The sequence below is a fragment of the Enoplosus armatus genome, chromosome 9, assembly GCF_043641665.1.
Source record: "Enoplosus armatus isolate fEnoArm2 chromosome 9, fEnoArm2.hap1, whole genome shotgun sequence".
NCBI lineage: Eukaryota > Metazoa > Chordata > Actinopteri > Centrarchiformes > Enoplosidae > Enoplosus > Enoplosus armatus.
Window position 1 is genome coordinate 10,852,821 of NC_092188.1, and position 21,614 is coordinate 10,874,434.

General features: G+C 41.1%; 3 protein-coding genes across 3 annotated transcripts; all 3 read right to left on the reverse strand.

Moving 5' to 3' along the window:
- Nucleotides 1–861: 861 nt before the first annotated feature.
- Nucleotides 862–2,282, reverse strand: LOC139290135 (complexin-3-like). Its single transcript, XM_070911828.1, has 3 exons — nt 2,046–2,282; nt 1,361–1,444; nt 862–1,086 (listed from the first exon to the last, which is right to left on the reverse strand). Exons 1-3 carry the CDS (start codon nt 2,280–2,282, stop codon nt 862–864), a joined length of 546 nt encoding a protein of 181 aa, XP_070767929.1.
- Nucleotides 2,283–7,782: 5,500 nt separating this feature from the next.
- Nucleotides 7,783–12,041, reverse strand: LOC139289862 (dual specificity protein kinase CLK2-like). Its single transcript, XM_070911507.1, has 11 exons — nt 11,946–12,041; nt 11,190–11,280; nt 11,040–11,106; nt 10,837–10,953; nt 10,588–10,754; nt 9,650–9,744; nt 8,925–9,054; nt 8,753–8,835; nt 8,225–8,304; nt 8,056–8,146; nt 7,783–7,965 (listed from the first exon to the last, which is right to left on the reverse strand). Exons 1-11 carry the CDS (start codon nt 12,009–12,011, stop codon nt 7,783–7,785), a joined length of 1,170 nt encoding a protein of 389 aa, XP_070767608.1. The 5' UTR covers nt 12,012–12,041.
- Nucleotides 12,042–13,155: 1,114 nt separating this feature from the next.
- Nucleotides 13,156–21,156, reverse strand: LOC139290137 (meiotic recombination protein REC8 homolog). The gene is made up of 17 exons (XM_070911830.1): nt 21,101–21,156; nt 19,353–19,421; nt 19,123–19,265; nt 18,971–19,046; nt 18,753–18,873; nt 18,530–18,623; nt 17,436–17,503; nt 17,254–17,332; nt 17,072–17,162; nt 16,808–16,985; nt 16,003–16,198; nt 14,586–14,767; nt 14,427–14,469; nt 14,049–14,133; nt 13,885–13,974; nt 13,604–13,713; nt 13,156–13,244 (listed from the first exon to the last, which is right to left on the reverse strand). The coding sequence occupies exons 1-17, from the start codon at nt 21,154–21,156 to the stop codon at nt 13,156–13,158; spliced, it is 1,770 nt and encodes a 589-aa protein (XP_070767931.1).
- Nucleotides 21,157–21,614: the final 458 nt, after the last annotated feature.

The following is a 21,614-nucleotide window of genomic DNA, read 5'->3' on the forward strand; positions in this document are numbered from 1 at the left end:
GTTGTATTAACACATTTGATTAGGCTGCACATCAGTATCAGCTCAATGAAAATAAGTAATCAGGAAACTAATAGCTTGAAACTTGGCTCATGTTCATTACAGATACAATTTGGCTCGCAGGTGATACAGATTGGAGATTATTTACAAAGAAACAAAACAATGTTCTTAGTTAATCAAATATACAAAAACAAGAATATTGAATGTTATTTCATTACTTGAGTGAACGTGTGATGAAGTGTGAACGTGTTTCCCTGAGTTTCCTTACTTGTGAATAGATCGCCCAGTTGGATCTATATCATTTAGACACTTAATGTCACGTCGCTCTAAATTTTAGAGCGACGTGGCAGCCCCATAAGAAGAAACTAGCTACAGTTGTTTCTAGATTATATAATATAAAATATTATAAACTAATGGGTAATTCAGATATAACAAAATGAGGATCTAAATGAGGTGAAAATGTGATCAACCCTTTCAGCCTCATTATGAATGTCATTAACAAAAATAACTGATAATTATTTTATTGACCCCTAATATAACACCTCACTAGGATAAGAACAACGTATGAACTTGAGTCATTATCTCATTAATCAATATCATTATTGTATCATCAGTTAAAACAAAATATAACATCACTTGTGAGGTAACTTTCCCGGACAGGTGTATTGATACGTTTATTATCAGGGAATAATTCATTACATTTACAGGTTTGATCACTTTCTCAACTCAATTAAATTAATATTTAATCCATTTTATATAAGATATTAAATTATCTGGCAGACAAAATATAAGTTTGTGTGTGAGCAGCAGTCATGTATGAGGGTAGAAGGCGGTGTACTGATCGTCCCTGTGACCACATACTGATCACATGACTTTACAGGAGGCCCCGCTTGCTGGTGCAGGAGTGGACGTCCTGCTGTGTTTCCTCCCTGTGAGCGCCGCTGTGCCGAAGCTGAGGCCTTGGAAGGCGCTCAGCAGGTTGAAGCCGTCGTCCTTGGTCTTGGTTTCAGGATGAATGATCTTCATCAGCTTGTGGGGGAGCGACACTTTCCCTCCAACAGACCTCAGGTGGTTTGTGTCCGTGGAGTTCTAATCATGAAGGAAACACAGAGGAAGAACAAGAGTTACTAACGGTGTAACTGGCATTACATTTGGCAGGTTACAAGTTGATATGTGCATCAGTTATTTAAATTTGTTTGAAATCTCTTAAGAAATTCAGGTAATTTACTTTAAAACAGGAAATGAAAACAATAATCTGGTAAAAAAAAAAAAAAAAAATTATCTGGGATGTTTTGTAGAAAATAGTGGAAAGTGTGTGTGGAAATGTTTATTTTCTCATTCTAATAGAAACTTAAACACAGACCTCAGACAGCTGATATTTTCTCCTGAGGTGAGCTCTCATAGCTGCTCTCTCTGCATTCTTCTGAGCGTTCATTGCTTCCCGCAGCTTTCTGTAAACACAGCAGACAAAACACAAACACACCTGACATAAATACAGACTGCATTTCATCAAAGTAACAATTAACTCGATTCACTTCAGCTCCCATCTCTAATGAAAGCAAACGGAAGCTGCTACAGACAGTAACATGATACAAACAACTTGAACTCAAAGCACACGTGTCGGTTTCATTGCCATAAAGTGTTTTCACCAGATGTGGAAAATTTCAGTTCATACAGTCGGTGAGTTTGACAGGATTTCTTTCTCAGATCAAAACTTTATCTCACATACAAAAATAAGTTAGTTGTCTCATTTTCACCAGGGGATTATGTCCAAAAAAGCACATGTGCTGTGAACCCATATGTTTTCATTGATGGAAAGTATCTAAGTAGTGTAATTTAAATAAACAGAATCAGCTTCATCTTAACCAAATACAGCAGTAAAATGTTGTGTACACATTAATGCATCAGCAATACTAATCACTCACTGGGAACATTTTTCTAATAATACTTACATACTAAAATAACATTTTTAATGCAGAACTTTTACTTGTAATGCAGTATTTTTACAGTGTAGTATTGTACTTCCTTTTTCTACATGATGTGTCCACTTGCCTCTCCTTTTCCAGGTCCGCCTGGTACAAGCGAATGACTGGGTCTTTGGGGTGTGCGGTTCGGAGAGGAGGGGTCCTCCCCAACCTGTTGCATCCTCCTCTTCCTCCCCCACCTCTGCCCCTCTTGTCCCTGCGTTTGGCACACAACCTCCTCTCCTTCACCCCCGACACACAGCTGGTCATCTTCCTGATGGGCGTCCTCAGCGACTTTTTGACTCTCACAACAGACTCCATGATGCAGCAGAGCTCTCAGGACGGGAGGGAAGGACCGAACTCTTATTTCTTTGACAGATGATGTGTGAATGTAGAAAGGTTTTCTCCTTCGCTCATGTTGTGTTGCTCAAACAGGACAAACTCAGGACACACATGGCCTCACAATAACTCAGGTTGAGACATGCCAAGGACAAGGACGGCAGTCAGACAGGGCTCAGACACACAGACTTTGTAATCACACTCTCTCTCTCTCTCTCTCTCTCACACACACACACACCTGCTTACAAAGATCACATACGCAAATGAGGTGTCATCTAGAGAGAAGGGAAGCACTAAAAGAGAAAGATGGAAACCACACACAAGAACAGAAAGTGACAAATGTCAGACTCAAACATATTGGACAGGTTCTTTTTCAGGCCATTTGTCAATATTTATCTACACACATTTACTTGGTCCAGTCCACAGTTTTCTTACCTGTGCAAGTGGCCACCGTCGGCCGAAGGCTCACAGCATGAAATCTTGATAAAGCTCCAGCCAGATGGCCTCCACCACCACCAGGCAATCCCTCAAAGCTTTAGAGCAAATCAGAAACAACAGAGGACACTCCACAAGAAGCAGAAAATCCCTGTTTGCTGGTCCAAGTTTCAGCCTCTGCTTCTTCTCCTTTCCCCTTCTCCAGACTCGCTCCACTCTTCAGCACCCCCCAACTCTCCTATACAGATTAACACTTAAAGGACTTAATGAGGGGAATCTCATTAGCCAAGGCAGGGAATGCACCAGATGACTCACGTGTTTGTGATGAAGATTTGGAGCTGACGCTAGCTGATGTCATGTTGAGTGACACACGCATGTATTCACAGGCCTGACATCACTGTCATGCAACTCAGATTTTTCTCAACATATAACTTCCAACAGCTTTTCACATCTTTACAAGAACATGACCAGTGTTTGGTTCTCTGGATATTTAGAGATGAGCGCAGATTTGGAGAGAGGAAATTAAACAAAGAGACACCTGGATGCAGAGAGTCTGGTCTGAGACAGCAACATCTGAGTCGTGGAGAGATAAGAGAAAAAATTGACAACTGGCCTAAAAAGCTGCCCAAACTGTCACAGACAGAAGTGACAGAGTGAGGTCACCCCATTTCCCCCAATTCCTCCCCCAAACCAACAAATACAGACCTGAGCTGTGAGCCCCATACATGATGAGAGATCCAGGACAAAGAAATAAGAGCTTCGCTGATTTTATGGTACAAATAACAACTGCAGGTGTATTTAAGAAGAAAGCGTGTTCATCTGCACACACACACACACACACACGTTTTTTTCATTTGGTTGTTAAAAAATAACCACAGTTTGCAGATATGTGTCTGTAAGCACAGGGAGAAACTGAGTGAAAACATTTAATAAATGTTTATAAGACACTATAATGTAGTTGTAAGCAGATATATAAGACAATTTTTGGCAACATTTATAACTTCTCCTAGAAGACATATTTTATGCTTTTACACCTGTGCTTTACTATATTGTCATTCATTATCTGTTTATACACCAGCCTCCACTTGAGGAGGAGTTACAGTTGTTGACACTTCAACATGCTTACAGCTACATTATCATATGTTTTAAACCATTTATTAAATGTTTATATACTGCTGATGGATGCTAAATAGAGGGACTTGAGGTAAAGTGTAACCCATGTCTCTTCTCAGAATTTGCTCTATCACTTCTATTTCCTCTTTTTCTACATTTTCTATGTTCAAATGACTTTAAATGACTCCCCACGGTGAGTTCTGTGCTCTGTGGCCTACTCTAATGCCCTGTTTGGCATTAACATCACATACATGCCTCCTCAACACTTCAGCCAACCCACTTAAAAACCCTCAAACCCTTGTTTCTCTCCTTTTGTTTCCCCCCTGCTGACCAGACCGCTTCGATTTCTGACAGGTGAGGAGGCTTTAATCCTTTAACGAGATCACCAGGAAAAGCCACACCTCCTCGAGAGCGCATGTTCAGTAACAGATCTGGGATCAGTTAACTTAACCAAGGCGCAGGCGTTTACAACTGAAGGGAGGGAGGATGAGCTGGTCCTGTGTCAGCAGTACATATCACGTAGAGCACATTATTGCCCCAATATCTGAAATACGTTCAAATTCTCCAATTTATTACATCATGCAAAGTAATGCACACTTTATCAAATCCATGTCGGGCTGTTTGTGCTTGTGTGTGTGTGTGTATGTATGTGTGTGTGTGTGTGTGTGTGTGTGTGTGTGAACCAGAGCTTCCATGCAAGCCCACCAAAAAGAGCCACTTAAGGGATTCCCTGTTGGATCAGTGTCCAAAACGTGACACGCAGCTAGTGACTCCAACACACACACACACACACACACACACACACACACACACACATTCTCATGCATGACGTCACGAGGGGTGTGTCCTCTGCGCACACAAGTAAGGTAAATATTAGTTAAATACTAAAAATACTAAATATACATCTCATCATAATAACATTAGCATAATGACCTGTAGATCCTTCATAAAACAAGAAATTATTGTTTTAAATAAAGACGAAGTGACCATCAGGGGATTCACTCCTGTGCTACGTGAATTTAACATTTTTGAAATGTATATCAGTTGTCACTTTTTGGGCACATGGAGACACAACACTGATTCAGGCACTCATAGGCTGCAGTGCTAGAAAGAAACAACAATAGAGACAAAATGTTGGCTTTTTTCATTTCATCCAATGCTTTAAACTCATGACTCAGATCTGGATATGGGACGCCGCTCAGCTGCCAATTTGTCCCATTGGCCAACAGTGCTCCTGCCGCAGAGAAATCCCCTGCGGCGCTGGGTGAGCCAATTTTTATTCAAATGAATAGGCGCCATATTGGAGTTCTTATAAATCAACCACGTATCATTCTCACGTTTTATTCTACATATAATATCACGTAATTCAAGTTTGCAGAGAATGAATATGAGTGAATCTGAAAAATAACTTGCTATAAATCATTTTTGTCCTTTAGGTTTCAGGTCAATTACAGAGTACAGTACTGAAACTAGAACAACGTTGATTTATTAAGAAACGTTTTGGCACAGACACACGTTCCACAGCGCTTTGGGTCCAAAGCTGGAGCAGCTGCCGGCAGTGTGTGCTGAAGGAGGGTGTCTCCGCCTGTTAAACCACATTAAACACATGTTAAACCACCTGTTTAAGCCCTACTTTTCCTTCTGGGTTACGTCAGGTGCTTCGACCCAGGTGTACCTCTATTTGTTGTAATGATTTTTAATAAATTGGACAAAAAATTGGGTTTCATTCAGGGTCCTAATGAACAAGTTCTTTAAATTCACGACTCATCTTGACTTGATGTACTTGAGTAGTTCTTTTTCTCAAGCACATGTTAAGTCCCAAGATTTAAACACAGTTAAAGTAATAATTCAAAATCATGTAACCTATTGTTTCATATAAAATATGTAAAGACAATGTTAAGTAAATGGGATCATGGGATCATACAGACACAGAGATATTGATTTACTAGTCTCACATAAAAATGTCTCTTTTAATTTTAGTATCATTCCTCCTCATTAACAGCCTAAAATTACTTTTAGCACTGCCAAGGAGGAAGATCATATACACACACACAACCTCCCACACAAACATTAACACACACACCTCAGAAATAAGGTCTCGTTCAGTCAAACACACATAACGCTGACAAAAAGTCTCTTTCAGCTCTGCCAAGGCTGAAGAGGAAAAACTGGCAAGCACACACACTCGCTCAGCCTTGTGACCGTGCTCTCTGCTGAGCTGCACTCAATCAAGATGCCAGAGGACAGCTGCGAGTAAATGGCAGCTACGTGAGGAGTGTATGCGTGTGTGTGTGTGTGTGTGTGTGTGTGTGTGTGTGTGTGTGAACCGCACCCTGGGTGATGAGCTGAGAGGCCTCAATCAAACACACGAGAACAGAAGAACTGAATTTATTAAACGACTACAGAGGTAATTCCATACAAAATGTATTACAAAAAACACACAAATTATTGTTATAAAGTAACTGAGACCATAAAACTAAAAATAGACTTAAGCTTTTGAATCTATATCCTCTAAATTTTAGAGATTTCTTTCAGCATTTTGAAGCAGACTTGATCTACTTGCATGTGAGGATCAGTCTTTAAAAGACAATACCAGACGTTTTGCATGTTTCAGCTCATTTACTCCCATTCACATATACACTTACGTTACCAGATAACCATGAAAACCATGCTGCTGTGTTTTAGAAATGGATTTTCCCACGGTACCAGGCATCCATTGGTTTCCACCTGTTTATGTTTGATACAAAAATCTGTTAGCAGACTGTTGAAAGCTAAAATGAAATGAGGCTTAGTGAAGGTTCAATTAAGAAGACTATCGTTTATGCTTACTGTTTAAAACAGCTATAATCAATATTTTTACATTAATAATAGATCATATGACTACTTCTATGTGAAAGGGGTCACTTGTAGTGATGAACCCAAACTAATCACCTGACTCTGAGGACAGCAGACCCTCAGCTCTATAGAGTTCCAGCATCTCTCAGCTCATTGTTTTGGCTTTCTGGCCCGCAGCTTAACAGTTTTGGTTCAGTCTCACCGCTCTCATCAACATCGTTTTCAGTCGCAGCAGGCAGCTGTTTTAAGCAAATAAAGCTCTAAAAACCGACTGTGCGCTACCTGCTCAGCACCAAACAACAAACAAGGATGAACATAGCGGAGCATTTAGCATCTAATGAGGCAGATAGTTCCCTCAGAAGTTGGTGGAGACCAAACCAGAGCTGAAAGAGAGTGAATATTGGACTATATTGGAATAAGTTCACAATATCAACTTAAAGATAATATATCAGAAATGTGTTCACAGCTTTCCAGCGCCAAAACATCAGTTACTGCATGTTAATGAAATTTGCTGCATACAGTCCTGTGAATTAAGTTGCCTTGACTTGCTTTTTCTTCTTTCCCACTTACAAGTCAGTCAGCTGACTGAGGGTGGAGGTTCACACGTTTCCTTTCGAGTTACTTCTGTAATCCAATCATCTCGCTGGTGTCACACAAGTCTTCCTTTCTCTGCTGCTGTCAGCTGTCATTTCAGTGTCCGATTGACATGACACGCCTCAACTCCAGTCACCTCCGCTTTCCTCAGGGCCACCTGTCCAATGAGCTCATTAGGAACCACATCCATCCAAATCTTCAGCTATTGTTCTTCACTCTGTCACACCACCAGGGTCTCGACTCCATCAGGGGAATATTCCTGTAGGGCTCATGGCATGATTACCCCCATAAAATGAAGACAGCACAATGACATCTAATTGACTCCTCACATACAGTATCACTTTTGTATTGTGCACACTTATCAAATATGTGTATTTCTTAAGGACCCCCTAAGCTCTTCTTTCAAGTAGCCTCTCCTGATTGAAATGTAATGATTTGTTGTTGACAAACTAAAACTTGCAAACACACTGGTACGATCCTTATAGGGTCATGTGGCTGTTCAGGGTCATCTGCTCATGTCACGGCTGTTCCTCCAGATTTGACTCCTTCCTGGATGACGGAGGGGCAGGAAGAAGGGGTGACACAGAGTGGAGGAAAGAGATATGCGTTTTGAGGGCTCGTACTCCAGCATCCTCTCCAAGAGATAAAATAAATGGTGGTGCTCTGCCCCGTGTGATAACAAGTACTTCTGAAAAAAATCAATAACAGAGAAACATGTTGTTTAAGGGAGTTAATGTACTTAGCTGGTGTTTAAAGGTTTGCACCTGCCTCAGCTCACCCTTAACGGTTTGCACTTGGCTTTCACGTAGCGTCCGGCCTTGGAGCACTCGTTCCAGTCGAGACGCCCGCGGTGGAAATACTTTTGCTTTCTTTGAACAAAAAAATATGTTTTGTCAGATAAAGTTTGTGTGATTGTGTGTAAGTAACAGTGTACAGGAGGGTGTTACCTGCTCCTTTGAATCATTCTCAGAGGAATTGGTCCCTGAATTTTCTCCATCATAGCAAGATGCTCCTTATTGTCATGAGTCTGTAAGTGAACACAGATGCACAAGTGGAGGCCATGTCAACAAGATCGAAATCATCCTTCTTTCAGCATGCAGTAATTTTACCAGAGGCTGAGCTGAACACAGACACACTCCAACACACACAGTCGGCGCATCTGTTGCTAGCTAGCTTAAAGCTAACAGCTGTACAGTTGGTATATTGGCTGTTGGGGAGAATAAACAAAACCAGTGTTCAAATTTGCACAAATGACACAGTTCACTTTTCTTTTGTACGGGAACTAATGAGATATAACATGTTAATTACTGAACTTTAGAGGTACTGGTAGGCAGGCTTTGTTACCTTCGGATGGAGCCAGGCTAGCTTTTCCCCTTGCTTCCAGTCTTTATGCTAAGCTAAGCTAACGGCTGCTGCCTGTAGCTTCATGAGAACGGTATTGGCTGTAATTTTCTCAGTATAAACACACATGTGACCTGGTACAGTGTGAAGCCTTCGTAGTATTCAAACAGGATGCAGCCGATACTCCACACATCGCAAGGTTGACTCCAACCCAACTCTGTAGAGAGAGAAGAGGGACGAAAGCTTTAGAAACAACTAAACAGGACGGCTCCTGGTTACTCCCTGGTCTAAACCAACATCTCTTACCCAGTATGACCTCCGGAGCTCGGTAGTGACGTGTAGAGATGACGACAGAGTGGTGTTCGTGGTCAAAGGTGGCGCTGCCAAAGTCAACAAGCCTCACTGTGGTGTCATTTATTCTCCTCTCCTTGCACTTCTGAAAGAAGACAGAAAGTAAACAAGCCACCAGCTTTGCCAGATGTATAGCACTTTATTTGGAAGGAAAACTGTGCACACACAACTATGCTAAAGGAACAGTTCGACATTTTGGCTTAAACAACATGTTATAGCTGCTTCCAGTCTTTATGCTAAGCTAAGCTAACAGCTGCTGTAGCTTCATATTTACCGTACGTCCATATTTACTGTTTATGCTTCGTGCCCCATCTGACTTCTTTTTAGCGATACTGCAGCGTTCCCGGATCTCAGCAATTACTTGTAAATACAATGTTATTGTATGAATGATAGCCAAAACTAAAAAATAAGACCCAAGTTAAAAAGAAATGTTGTTTTGGAATGTAAATGTTTCTATCATACAGAGAATTAAAAAAAAATCAATAGCAGCAAACACAACCTGGATAAAAACTGTGTGCCTACAGTATAAAGGAAACACATGTGAGCGGTTCAAGGTTTCTGCTGAGCAAAATTTGCATCCAAATGGGCAACTAAAAAGCAATCTCCCTGCCTACATTAATCCCTGCTTATTTAACATCCTTTCCGCCCTGAAGGTCTTCATGCCTGTAGTTGTTTCTAACCTTCTCAGCGTTGTATATGAGGGAGTAGTCTGAGTTGACAAAGAGGATGTTCTCAGGCTTCAGGTCTGTGTGAGTCAGCTTGTTGTCATGGAGAACTGCAGTGGAGACAGAGGGTGGGTGGGGGGGTAGATTAAGATTTATCAGGAGAGCCATCGCCCTCATCTGGTCGAGTTTTCTGTTGGTTAAACAGTTTGGATAGTGGAAAGTGGAAAATTACATATATCAGAATGATGAAGCCAGACAGCACGTCATCCTTGAGTGTGTGCTGTGTTTTTATAAGTTTTGTAGCTTTAACGGTCCTCGCATCTGCACCTCAATAGTCGAGTGCACTTCTCCTGTTGTTCTGGAAAATTAAATATACAAATTTTAACTCAACATGTGTGTCTTGTTCAAAAATTAATCTGTTAATTTGATTAACAACTAAATGGTATGCATTATAATACTGTACTGTACATATAATACTAAAATGTTTGCTTTGACAGAGTCTACATGCTAGCTGCTGTGCTTAGACACAGTGGTGCTTTGAGCTAATTGCTAACATCAGCAAGCTAACATGCCGATGTTTAGAGGGTATACAGTTAACTGCTAGTACAGTTGAGGCTGGAGGGAAATGTCATTAGTTTTGCAGGTATTGATCAAAGACCAAAATATTGGAGAGATTAAAAATGTGACCTAATGATAATCAATGAATCAAGAAACGAATCAGGAGATTAAGGGTTAGGGTCCCTAATTGTGTTTTTCACTTTAATCTGGTATGGGGATGTAAGTCAAGAACACTTCAGGTATCATCTTCGGGTAGCAGTCACTCTCTAAATATCTGCCTGGCTCGTTTGCATCAGTGGGACAGCTGTTGATAATGTTCTTACTGCCGTCACTGACATTGAGGCAGAGGTGCAAGAGAAAAGTGGCACAGTTAGCGCGATGCATATTGGACTCACAGCTGACAGCGTGGCAGATCTGTTGGGCCATGTGTCGGATCTGGTTAATGGGATAAGGCAGGAAGTTGTTTGCTTTCAAGAAGTCAAAGGTGCTGAGAGACAACAGCTCAAAGGAGATGCACACGTGGCCGTAGTAGTTAAACCAGTCCAGCATCTGCACACAGCGACTGATGGGAAAAGAAACACACAGATGAAATGTATAAGACAGAAAAAAAGAGTAACGTCATCCCAAAATCCCAAACTACTCACTGTTTGTTGTCTGGATCTCTCTCGCTGATCTTCTCCAGCACATTGATTTCCAGTTTGGCTGCTTCTCTGTATTTGTCCAAGTTCTTAATGATCTTCAAAGCAATTCGACTTCCTCCTCTGTGTGTTATAAAAACTGTGTTTAAGTAACAAACACACATGTTGCACGTTAGTTACAACTGTCATTATTAGATGAAGCAGTTTACCTTCTGTGGTCCAAACACTGTACCACCTTCCCGAAGGTTCCTTCACCTAAAGTGTCGACTATCTCATCTGCAAGACAGATTGAGGTGAAATTAAAGCTGGAGTGCTTTTTTTTTTTACGAAGGCTGCCAACACTTCTAACTGATACCTACATCTGCCTTCAAGGACGTCCCCACTTTTGTAGATCAGGTGGCCATTCTCAGTGTCCCTCTCCTTATCGCCTGCAGCTTCATCGCTGCTCCGCTGGAAGCAAATTCAACCAAATGTATGACAGGAAGAGCAAAAGAAGAAAAATCTGTGTTTCACTCTGCAAGACTGAGACAGAGTGATTGGCATCTGACCTCTTGGTCTTAAAGGGCAAAGGCCATCAGCTGGATTTACCCCGGGCTAAGGCTGATGCATTCAAACTGACATGCAGATACAAACGGCACTGACAGGCACCTCATTTCATGCATTTCTTTAAAACTGCAAACTCTCTTGATGCTGCCGTGATAACAACAAATCCTCCAGAATGCGAGTTTTTACACATTAAGGTCGGTCGTGATGACCTGAGCTTGTTCTAAAAGAGGTTAATAAGAAATGTCAAATGACTTCTGGCTCTCTTTAGAGGAGCTGAGGCTCTATTTCCATCCACATTCTGAGACTGTTATTAATATGAGAAGCCCAGCATGTGCTGAGGAGGCAGGACACGAAATAGACAAGCAAGTGACACATAAACACACACAAGTCTGCATGTGGTTTGTTGTTAGAAGATTGAGGAGCTTACAATTATAAATTCAACATCACCACATAGTGCAGTTGATTTCAGGTCACAAGTCAACCATGATGCAGAGGTGACAGATTTATTTGTCGAAAGAAACAGAAGCAAGAACACAGCAAATGCATGCACAGAAAATGGAGATACTCACAGAGAGGCAAAGGCAAATACAGTCCAGAAAACCCTTATAGAGCGAGTACAGCTCTGTCTTTCCCATTACGCTGAAGTGCAGAGCAACTCAGAGATGAGAAGAGCTTGAGTGTAAGAGAAGAGGATAGAGGGAGGTTGTAGTAAGGTGAAGTAGAGAGAGGCAGGTGAAGCAGCAGCAGTAGAAAAACTAGACTACAAGCAATGACAATATTAAAGCAATGGCCCAGAAAAACTAGAGGACGCAGAGTTGTGACAAAGTAAAAAATAGCCTCCAGTGTTGTCAGCGGAAACCAGAAGCGAAGGAGAGACACAACTACACAGTCTAGCCACAAAACCAACAGAAGAAAGAATACCTTAACAGGAATAAAGAAAAGTGAAAAATCAAACACCATCAAACAAGAAAGCTGAAGTACAAAAACAGAAAGTGACAGACAGAAATGAGACGAAAAGACAGGAGGAGGAGGACAGATAGAGAGGGTGAGAAAGAGAGAGCTGAGGCAGAGGCTAATAATAAACTTTGGTCACAACCCCCTGAGAAAGTCTTCAGAGGAGAATCAAGATGTGGTCAGGGGGAGCGACGGAGGAGGAGGAGAAGAGATCCAGTTTCACTCAACTTACTTACTCTCCTCCTTGCACCTCTTTAACTCCAGCAATATGTTTTGCCACACCTGTCCTGCTCTGCGTGTTACAGATACCATTTAATATACAGCGCATGCTTTCTTTACAGAAAGAACCGACAGCGCTCTTACAAAGTTTTTATTTTGTAGTTCATGTTCAAAGGGACACATTACTTGAACAGAGAGGTGCAAGTCTTTCTTTTTCAGTGCAGAATAACATGAGGCAATGTCTCTAAAGATATATAAAAAGAATAACAATAAAAACAGTTAAAATCTCCGTATTCTCATAAAATTGATACAACTTGTTGGTCACCGCAGCAAAAGGGACCAATGATGTAAAACCATGCTTTTGGAAATGTAATTATATAAAACAGCAGGTAAAATATTTTAAAAACTTAAATAATTTCAAACATGTCAACAAGACACACCAATAACAAATCTTATGAAGTGATCAGCAACAAAACATTTGACTTCTATGACTACTTCGTATTATATTGTTTCAAGTGAACACAGGGAATGTAAGAAATGGACAAATAATCTTCTATCAGACTGAAACATTATGCTTGTTTTGGAGGCACATGGGGACTCAGAAAGTCACTCGTCGCAGTCGGGTCCAGGTAATATCAATATGTCACCATAAGGCTCGTCCTGCTGCACCCGTACCTTCCTGTCCGATAAAGTCCCTGCAAGACAAGATACATACATCAAGTTATAAACACAGGATAATAGCACATATAGACAAACAATATAGAACTTTTACTGGAGCTAAAATTGGTTGAATTATCTATATGTTAAATTTAATTATTTTTCTATGAAGTATTGTACTTGAACTCCCGTGGGTGTTATTGGTCCCAATCATACAAATGCCAAAAATTCAAAGACCTGTCGAAGACTTTTTTTCTAAACTGAGTCAAGTCAGATCTCATAACTCGCCGAACACATATTGATTAAAGAGCTTCCTCCCTGGTTGATGCTATAACATTGACACGATTTCAACATTAGCGATGGGATGATTCGGTGATAACTGAAACTGATGCCTCACCCAGGAGCCTCTGGAAAATGTTGCTGACAGTTCTGCGGTCGACCCCTGGCGGCAGGAGAGACTGAAAAAGCACAGGTGCCGCTTCATGCTCGGCCAACTCCGGCAGCACCCTACACACACACACACACACACACACACACACACACACACACACACACACACACACGCACACAAACACACAAACACATAAACACATAAACACATCATCGTATTCTTATCTCAAACAAACAAATGCAAAGACTGGGAAAGACTAGTAATGGTGTTGCGTTCACTGTCATTACCCAGGAGACTCTGCTGCAGCTCTTTCCAGAATCTCATCAACCACCTCTGGGATGTCCTGTAGTATAGAAACAGACCTGGAGACAGTGGACCTGCCGACACACACGTGTGCATATAAGCATGACTGCGCTCACACACTTCACATATCTTCTAACTTGTTACATACCCTTCTCTCTCGGACGTGTACAGGGGGGAGATCTCTCGAGACACCTCTCTTTGATCGGAGCCCTCCAACGGCAGTGAACCATCGTCTGGACAAACACGCACGCATTTGAAGACATTGCATTGGCTTATATTCATTCCCTGGAGGCTTGTCCTAACCCTTAACCATAAGTGATACATGCCTAACCCCGACCTCTGACCTCAGCCCTCAGCCCCACCCCAGCGAAGGCACACACCACTTTAGCCCATGCTGAATGTAACTGCAGTGGAAACACGCTGAGGACAACTTTTTCACCCCCAGTTAAACACAAACAAAATGTCCCCAGTCAGCTGGTTTAAATCCACAGTCTCCACAGTGCAGTTTCTTTTTTTCAAGGTTTACCTGAAAAGTCCAACATCTCTGATTCTGCCAAATCTCTGGGGACCTGTTTTCACACACCAACACACACAATCAGTATTTCATCTTCTGACATTTCACCCCGCACAAAAAGGCCTCACAGATGTCCACTACAGAGTCAAATAAACAAAGGTACTTCCACACCTCCTTGGGGCTGAGCTCAAGTCTCTCCTCCTCTCTTTCAGCCGCCTCGACCATCTCGCGCTCTCTTTCCTTTTCAGAGTCGGTGGACTCGGGCCCTCTCTGCCCGGTCTGCAGGTCCGAGCCTGCGATGGGCGTGATGGTTGCAGCCCGTCTCCATAGAAACAGCACATCTTCAGGCAAGACTGCAGAGGAAAAAATAGCTTTGTGGTTTATTTTTGAAAAGGTTATTTGAGTCACGTCCTTTAAAATAGCAGTAGGAGCAGAAAAAAGTAGAATTAAAGGTGACATGTGTTACACTACATCAATAAATCATTATAACACTTTAGAGACGTCACCATCAATGAAAATAAAATCACTGACAAGATTAAAATCCTGTATTCATTCACATTTTACAGCGACTGGGTTGTATTTCACAGGAAATCTGCTGGTTTGTTTTAAATAGAATAATGTTTTACAGTGCAACACAGGAAGAAGGCTGCTGCTCAGTGTTTATGGGAAACATGGCTTTAATTTTGAGAAACACTACAGTAAAATGAAATGTGTATGAGTTGATATTTATTTTGTAGATTAATAGATAATAGATTAATTACTGATGATTACTGTAATGATGGAATTGAAGGGATGGTAGCTATATACACAACTATATACTGCATAGTTTGAAATGTCTTTATTGTTGTGTTTTGATGGGAAGTACATAACAATGTGCCTATTACATGTAGCTGTTTATAATATGTAATTGTTTTGTTTCCTCCTGAGAATGAATTGTAGTAACTTCAGTGATACCTTAAACTTTCATCTAGCGCCATCATCAGGTCAAACTTTTCTGTGGTTTATGACCAAAATATCTAACTAATGGCATTCCCACCAGCCTCAGCAGTACTTTGTGTTTAATGCTAATTAGCAAATGTTAAATATTATACCTGCTAATCAGCCTTGTCATTGTAAGCATGTTAGCATTTAGCTCAAAGCACTGCGGTGTCCAAGTGAAGCCTCATAGAGCCGCTAGCATGGCTGCAGACTCTTAGTCATGTTAGTATGTAAGGTGTGGCCGACATGCTAAGGTCAAATATCTCAAAGTGTGATGCTGACATGAGTCGTCTTTAAAGCCCCAACACACCCACAGTCCACCCACACAGGTGTTTTCATTTATGTTGCCTGATTAGACCTCCTTTGAAGACTGTGTGGGCTTGAACAAACTGTGTTTAACACCTCCATCACTCTCCTGTAAGACGACTCACACTGTTATAACAGGACTTTTTCACAGCAGACATTTTGCCTATCGCTATTCGTACAGAGTTTGGTGACACATCATTTCCAGCACCACCCAACTTCAACCTGACAGAGTAACTGAAAACACCTTGAGCCTTTCACTGATGTTTTCTGAGGGTGCATATTTGTTTACAGGTGTGTTACTGACAGGTGCAGGGGTTGTTGAGGAGCTCAGCAGCAGGGATCATCCTGTGAGAAGCAGGCGGTGGGAGAAGTGGACGTCTGGTCTCAATCAGAGGGTTGTCGATCTGCTCTTGCAGTGCATCCTGGGAGAGCTGCGTCTCTGGGTCAAAGAAGATCAGCTGCCTCTTCCTCCTCCTCTTCACCTCTGCGAGAGGCACTTCCTGGACATGGGAGGGGGGAGGGAAGTAAATTTCCCACAACTTCCCTGTCAAATACAGTCTGGGTCTTAAAATAAGGCAGCCTTTATTGTATTTATAAGTTGTAACTAATGAGTTTATCAACGGTTAATATTGTTAATAATTTATGAACCATAAATAAGAACAACTTTGGGGTTGCCAGGTTGTGGAAATGTCCTTTTCCTTTTACAAAGCTTGATGGACTTTTGTAAACAACCATTATTATTTATCATAATTTATACCAGGTCATTAGAAAGTGAAACTCCTGGCCCTTTATTAGTGTGAATTGGATTTAAAAGACTCTTTTAATTTAGCATACTGCTGTATCAAATTCATGTCAATATTTTAGCAACTCCAGTTGTCCACATTGGTGCACGTAGGAGGGGTGGACACATTCTTGTTAATATTCTCTCACTGTTGTTTTTTGCTCATATTCTTTTAATCTGTCTCTTGGCAACCAGGCAACCCATAAGTTGTTCTTGTTAATGACTTATAACTGATCAATAATTTATTTACGCCTTTATAAAATGCGCCTCATTAGCTCAAAGCAGTGCCATAATCTGCGTCTTGAACAAAAACCACACAAGCTGTCACCTGTAACTCTAGAGTTGGTCTTTCACGTTCAGGTGCTGCAGATGGTGGGGAGGGCAGGACCGGCACAGAGATGGGGGTCAGCTGGTCAGTGGGGGGTCCAGGCTTCTCCACAGACAGGCCTGGCTCTTCCTGAGGCAACAACATGGCGTCCTCACCAGAAACGATGGTGGGCTGTAATCTGACACAGGTAGAAAACACGGTCAGTGTGTGTGCTTGTGTGGATCTGCTTGTGCTGATGTTTCCACGTGCATCTGGATCATTTACTCAATCGTGGATCCTGTGAGCTCTTTTGTTCTCTCTTTCTCCAGGTCTCTCTCTCTTGGAGTTGCTTCTTCTCTCGGTATCTCCAAATCTCCTGTTAGAAAAGGTTAAATGAAGAAAAAACACCTCAAAACTCTCAAGACTTATTGTCACCCTCACAAGGAGCTCCTAGTTTTTCCACACACCTTCTGGAAAGTGATCTGTTTGGGCCAAGAGGAAGTCAATAGTGTCTGGATGCTGATCGACGAGCTCCTCCCCCTCAAACTAGCAGAGAAGAAGAAAGAGAAAGATGGATGCGAGTGCAGACCAGAAGGAAAGGTGATATAAAAACATGTATCTTTGCATGAGCTTGTTTTGACAGCTGTACCTCTGCGACAGGGATAGCGAAAGGCTCCGTCTCTCTCAGAGTAATGCTGTCTGGAGATGCAGTTATGCCTGGGGGGAAAATATGGATGACATTAATAAAAAGCCACTCAGCTACACAAGCCGGTGAAGCCAGCAGGAGAGGATACAACTAATCAAGCTGCAATTAAAGTGCTCTATTCTGCAGAGTGAAATCCGGCTATGCAACACTTCCTGACACCGCGGCATCAGCCTCAGCCAATTAGGAGGATGTTGTTGAAGGCACTGTGCCCTGACCTGACCTGACCTACAATATCTCTCTGCCCTGCGCTGCTCTGTATTTCTGCCTGGATTTGCACAATCTAAGCTCGGCCTATTCCTGTAACCTGTTGGTATTTCTGTGCGCATCACTGCACACACTATCTGACATACTGTACATTTCTGTACGCATTTTTATATGTCTTCCTGTAAGACTACACAGCTGACAGTTAATTAAAGCTGATAATAAAATTCATTCGGACTGGCCTTGTGTATTCTCTTGTGCTGGAATGTAGATTAGCATTTCAAACATTTGAATATATTCTTACACAGAACGAGGACTGTGGATTTTGGATGGATACGTTTTTGCAACCCTTAAAAAGGGTATTCCTATGATTTAGTATTACACAGACACACACAAACACAGACTGAAAAAAGAATAATCAAAATCTGCTGCCTGGTGACTTCTTGTCTCTAGTTTGTAACGAAGGCTCTGTTAAAAATTAATCGTCGCCCAAACCAAGATAACCCTGTGACATATTCAGAGGTATTTTTAAGGCTCCTCCAGAGCCAGAACACATTATGGCCCCGTGACGACTAAACTGATCTTGTTGTGTGAAGTTTGTGGCGTTTAATGATCAGCTTGATGTGCATTTTGCTTTACTTATTATAATAATCTGTAATAAGTAATTTTGAGAGGCAGTTTTACATTAATTCATTCATCTGTCAGTTCATTTATCATTTCAAGAGTTATTTTTGTTATTTTGCTTCTACAGTATGCTCTGTATTCTGCGGCCGCAGTAACCTGATGCCCTGAAGAGATCATTATTTTCATCATTACAGCACATCAAGTCATCCTACCGCTCTCTAATGCAGCAGCAGCAGCAGCAGCAGCAGCAGGGCTGGCCAGTTCAGGATGCTCTGGAGAGGTTCCTCTCAGATACTCCTGACCCATCTGAGAGACACTCAACAGACGGACACTTCTTTTCATCAGTACAAATATTTAGATGATTTCCATCTTTACCTTCACTTACAAATGTCTGCTAAGTGGTACATTTCTTTCCATACATGGGTATTTGGGTACCTGTATCAGTGCATTGGGACTGGACATGGCATCCTGCATGTACATCACTCCGAATAAAGGGTCTGGGGCTCCTTCTGTCTCCTCCAGGAGAGACAGGGCATCAGGGAAGTCCAGAGCTTGTCTGAGAGAAAACAGGAGGCAAAGCAGCAAGAAACAGGTGTTGTTTTTGTGTTTGTAAGTGCAGGCAAATGTGTGAAATGTTGAGCACCTGTTCTCACCTGCTGTGGTCATCCATATCAATTTTCTGGGACGTCCTCTGTTTCACCAGCTGGCCCACGACGGACTGAAGTTCCTCTGGAAGGACACAACGTCAAGAACCAGTGCACGTGTCTCAGCATGTCATTCCTCCAGTCTGTGAATCAGGTCTTACCCAGCAGAATGGCACACTGTCGGTGGTAGACGACGACGACGCCATACTGGAGCTGGGAGGACAGGTAGAGGGAGAGGCGAGGTCGTGGGAGACCGGGCCGAGGCGGCGGGACCCGCTCCAGCACGTAGTTCATGATGTCGTCGCTGTAAGGACATAAGCTTTATTGTAACTGGACAGATGACAGCTCAGCCAATTATACACACGTGACAATGATTAAAATAACTTCTTACCAGGTGCTTTTGACGTTGACTTTTAGGAAATCCCGGCGGGGAACTCTGATGCCTTTTGTAGCAATCAGCCTGAAATGGGCGCAGAGCATCGATGTAATGTTGTTTCATATTTTACTCATCAGGGAACAAAAGCTTGAAAACGGGCTTCAAATAATCAACAACCTCTGAAACTGTACTAGCAACCAGAAAGAACTGCAATCAGCTGGTTGTTGGTTGGGACAGATACAGCATGGTGGCGTGCAACTCTACACTCTATTTTTCACAATATATGTTTGCTAATCAAAACGTAGCAGAGATCCTCATTAACCGAGCACTAACATATGTTTTTTTTTATTTCTTTAATGAACTTTGATTTTAATAATTGGTTTGCAACATCATTGTGTTTTTCATTATTGTATACAATGTAATAATGCAAAAACTATTAATTGTCTTTTTATTCTTAAATCCCGAATTATTATATTTACACTGTAAACTTTGATCAGTCTGACCTGACAATAGTGTACTAATTTGAATTGGAAAAATTAAGAAACACATAAAGTAAACATACTCATTTCACGGTCATATTTGCACCTACAGGGCGATGTGCATTTTTTTCGCTTTTTCTCATAATGTGACCTTTGACCTCAAATTCAAAGCTGTTCTCTTTTGTAAAGGGGACTTCAAAGGCTTAGACGTTGTTGTTTTGGTTAGTGTATGTGTTGCCAGATATTTGTTGACTTTGCCACTGATGCACCTGCACTCTCTTTCTTCATGCGTGCATGTAAGCTCCAAAAGTGTGTGTAGTTTATATGGTGGAGAATGTGGAATGTAGGTTTTAAATGCAGGAGATATTACAGTGCACGCTGGACAATTTTTCACTAAGGCACAAAATCTCCACAGTTAAGTATATAACTTAACTTAATACCACCTTAACAGACCAATGGAAACATTATGCATGTCAGTCAGCCTTTACATGAATTATTAAGGTGTTTGACCACTTAACTGGTTAAACGTTCTGTCCCCTGAGATTAAAGGGAGGTGGGGGCATTAATATTCAACTTAAGTGAGCTTCATTTTATATTTAAGGTGTTTGTGCATATTAAGAGGCATTTAGGAAGATGTTTTTTCATGGCTGTAATGTAATCTTCCAACGTTTTACTAGAGACCAACAAACGAGCAGCGTTAAAGTCCAGTCTCTAAAACCTCATAATTAATCACAAACACACACAATGCAGTTTGATAGATTTCTCATTAATAATGGGCTAATAATACAGTTAACAGCCCAATGATGGAAAGTAACGAAGTATATTTGCTCAAGCACTGTTCGTAAGTACAATTCTGAGGTACTTGTACTTTACTGATTTGTATTTTAATTTTATGCTACTTTATACTTTAACTCTACTACATTTATCAGCTGTAGATACTTTTTACTTTGCAGATGGAGATTTAAAAAAGATATACATAAAATTAGCATATAAAACAACAGTCTATAGGAGTGAAATTCGCTAACGTTACCGCAGCCAGCTACTATCTTAACATGCTGCTCACAGTAGTGAGTACTTTTACTTTGATACTTAAAGTACATTTTGCTGAAAATACTTTTGACTTCTACTCAAGTAAAACATGAAACAGAGTATTTTTAAGCTGTGGTACAGCTGCTTTTAGTTACTTCAGTGAAATGTCTGAAAACTTCTTCCATGACGCAAAACAAAAACACCAAAATGAAGTCACTTCATTGATTTAAAAGTCAAGAGAAGAAATGTACTCACCAGATTGTAGAAAAACATCCTGTATGTCGCTTTAAAACTGCGGGGTAGTAAAACATTTTAGCAAATCTCTCAGAAAAGTCAATAAAATAGCAGGTAAATGCCGATAAACTACAACTTTGAGTTCGTCCGAGCGGATGGATGTTTGTCGGTTTATTAGTTTTTGTTAGAGACGAGCCGATTGGTCCAGTCAGTCCCACTGAGAATAACGTGTAGTTACATGCAGTAACGTAATATACCTTTATATATTTTTATTTAAGAGAATAGAAGAGTCGATTTATAGAACTGTTTAGCGAAAAAAAAGTTAAAGTTCACCATGAAATACCTCCTCTGGAATACACGTTTTTTTCACGTTTTAATGACATAAATATTATTTAAGAGATTTAAATGTAAACCTGTTAATTTTGTGTGATTAAAACAAAACATCTGGATTAGGACACAAAATACTTGTGTAGCATTAAATATTTTATCAAAAAACTGTTAATAATTTAATGTTGCATTTGTCAAAGTCTTATTT

What these genes read in the sequence shown, in the direction of transcription:
- LOC139290135 (XM_070911828.1), bottom strand. Translation starts at nt 2,282, where the DNA reads ATGGAGTCTGTTGTGAGAGTCAAAAAGTCGCTGAGGACGCCCATCAGG. An exon ending in ACCTGGAAAAGGAGAGGCAA is followed by an intron (nt 1,445 to 2,045) that starts GTGGACACATCA and finishes GTTTACAGAAAG; the next exon opens with CTGCGGGAAGCAATGAACGC. An exon ending in GAAAATATCAGCTGTCTGAG is followed by an intron (nt 1,087 to 1,360) that starts GTCTGTGTTTAA and finishes CTTCATGATTAG; the next exon opens with AACTCCACGGACACAAACCA.
- LOC139289862 (XM_070911507.1), bottom strand. Translation starts at nt 12,011, where the DNA reads ATGGGAAAGACAGAGCTGTACTCGCTCTATAAGGGTTTTCTGGACTGT. An exon ending in TCATATACAACGCTGAGAAG is followed by an intron (nt 9,055 to 9,649) that starts GTTAGAAACAAC and finishes GTCTTCTTTCAG; the next exon opens with AAGTGCAAGGAGAGGAGAAT. An exon ending in AGAATGATTCAAAGGAGCAG is followed by an intron (nt 8,147 to 8,224) that starts GTAACACCCTCC and finishes TTTTGTTCAAAG; the next exon opens with AAAGCAAAAGTATTTCCACC.
- LOC139290137 (XM_070911830.1), bottom strand. Translation starts at nt 21,156, where the DNA reads ATGTTTTACTACCCCGCAGTTTTAAAGCGACATACAGGATGTTTTTCT. An exon ending in ACAGTGTGCCATTCTGCTGG is followed by an intron (nt 19,047 to 19,122) that starts GTAAGACCTGAT and finishes GTGTCCTTCCAG; the next exon opens with AGGAACTTCAGTCCGTCGTG. An exon ending in AGAGATGTTGGACTTTTCAG is followed by an intron (nt 14,134 to 14,426) that starts GTAAACCTTGAA and finishes GTGTTTGTCCAG; the next exon opens with ACGATGGTTCACTGCCGTTG.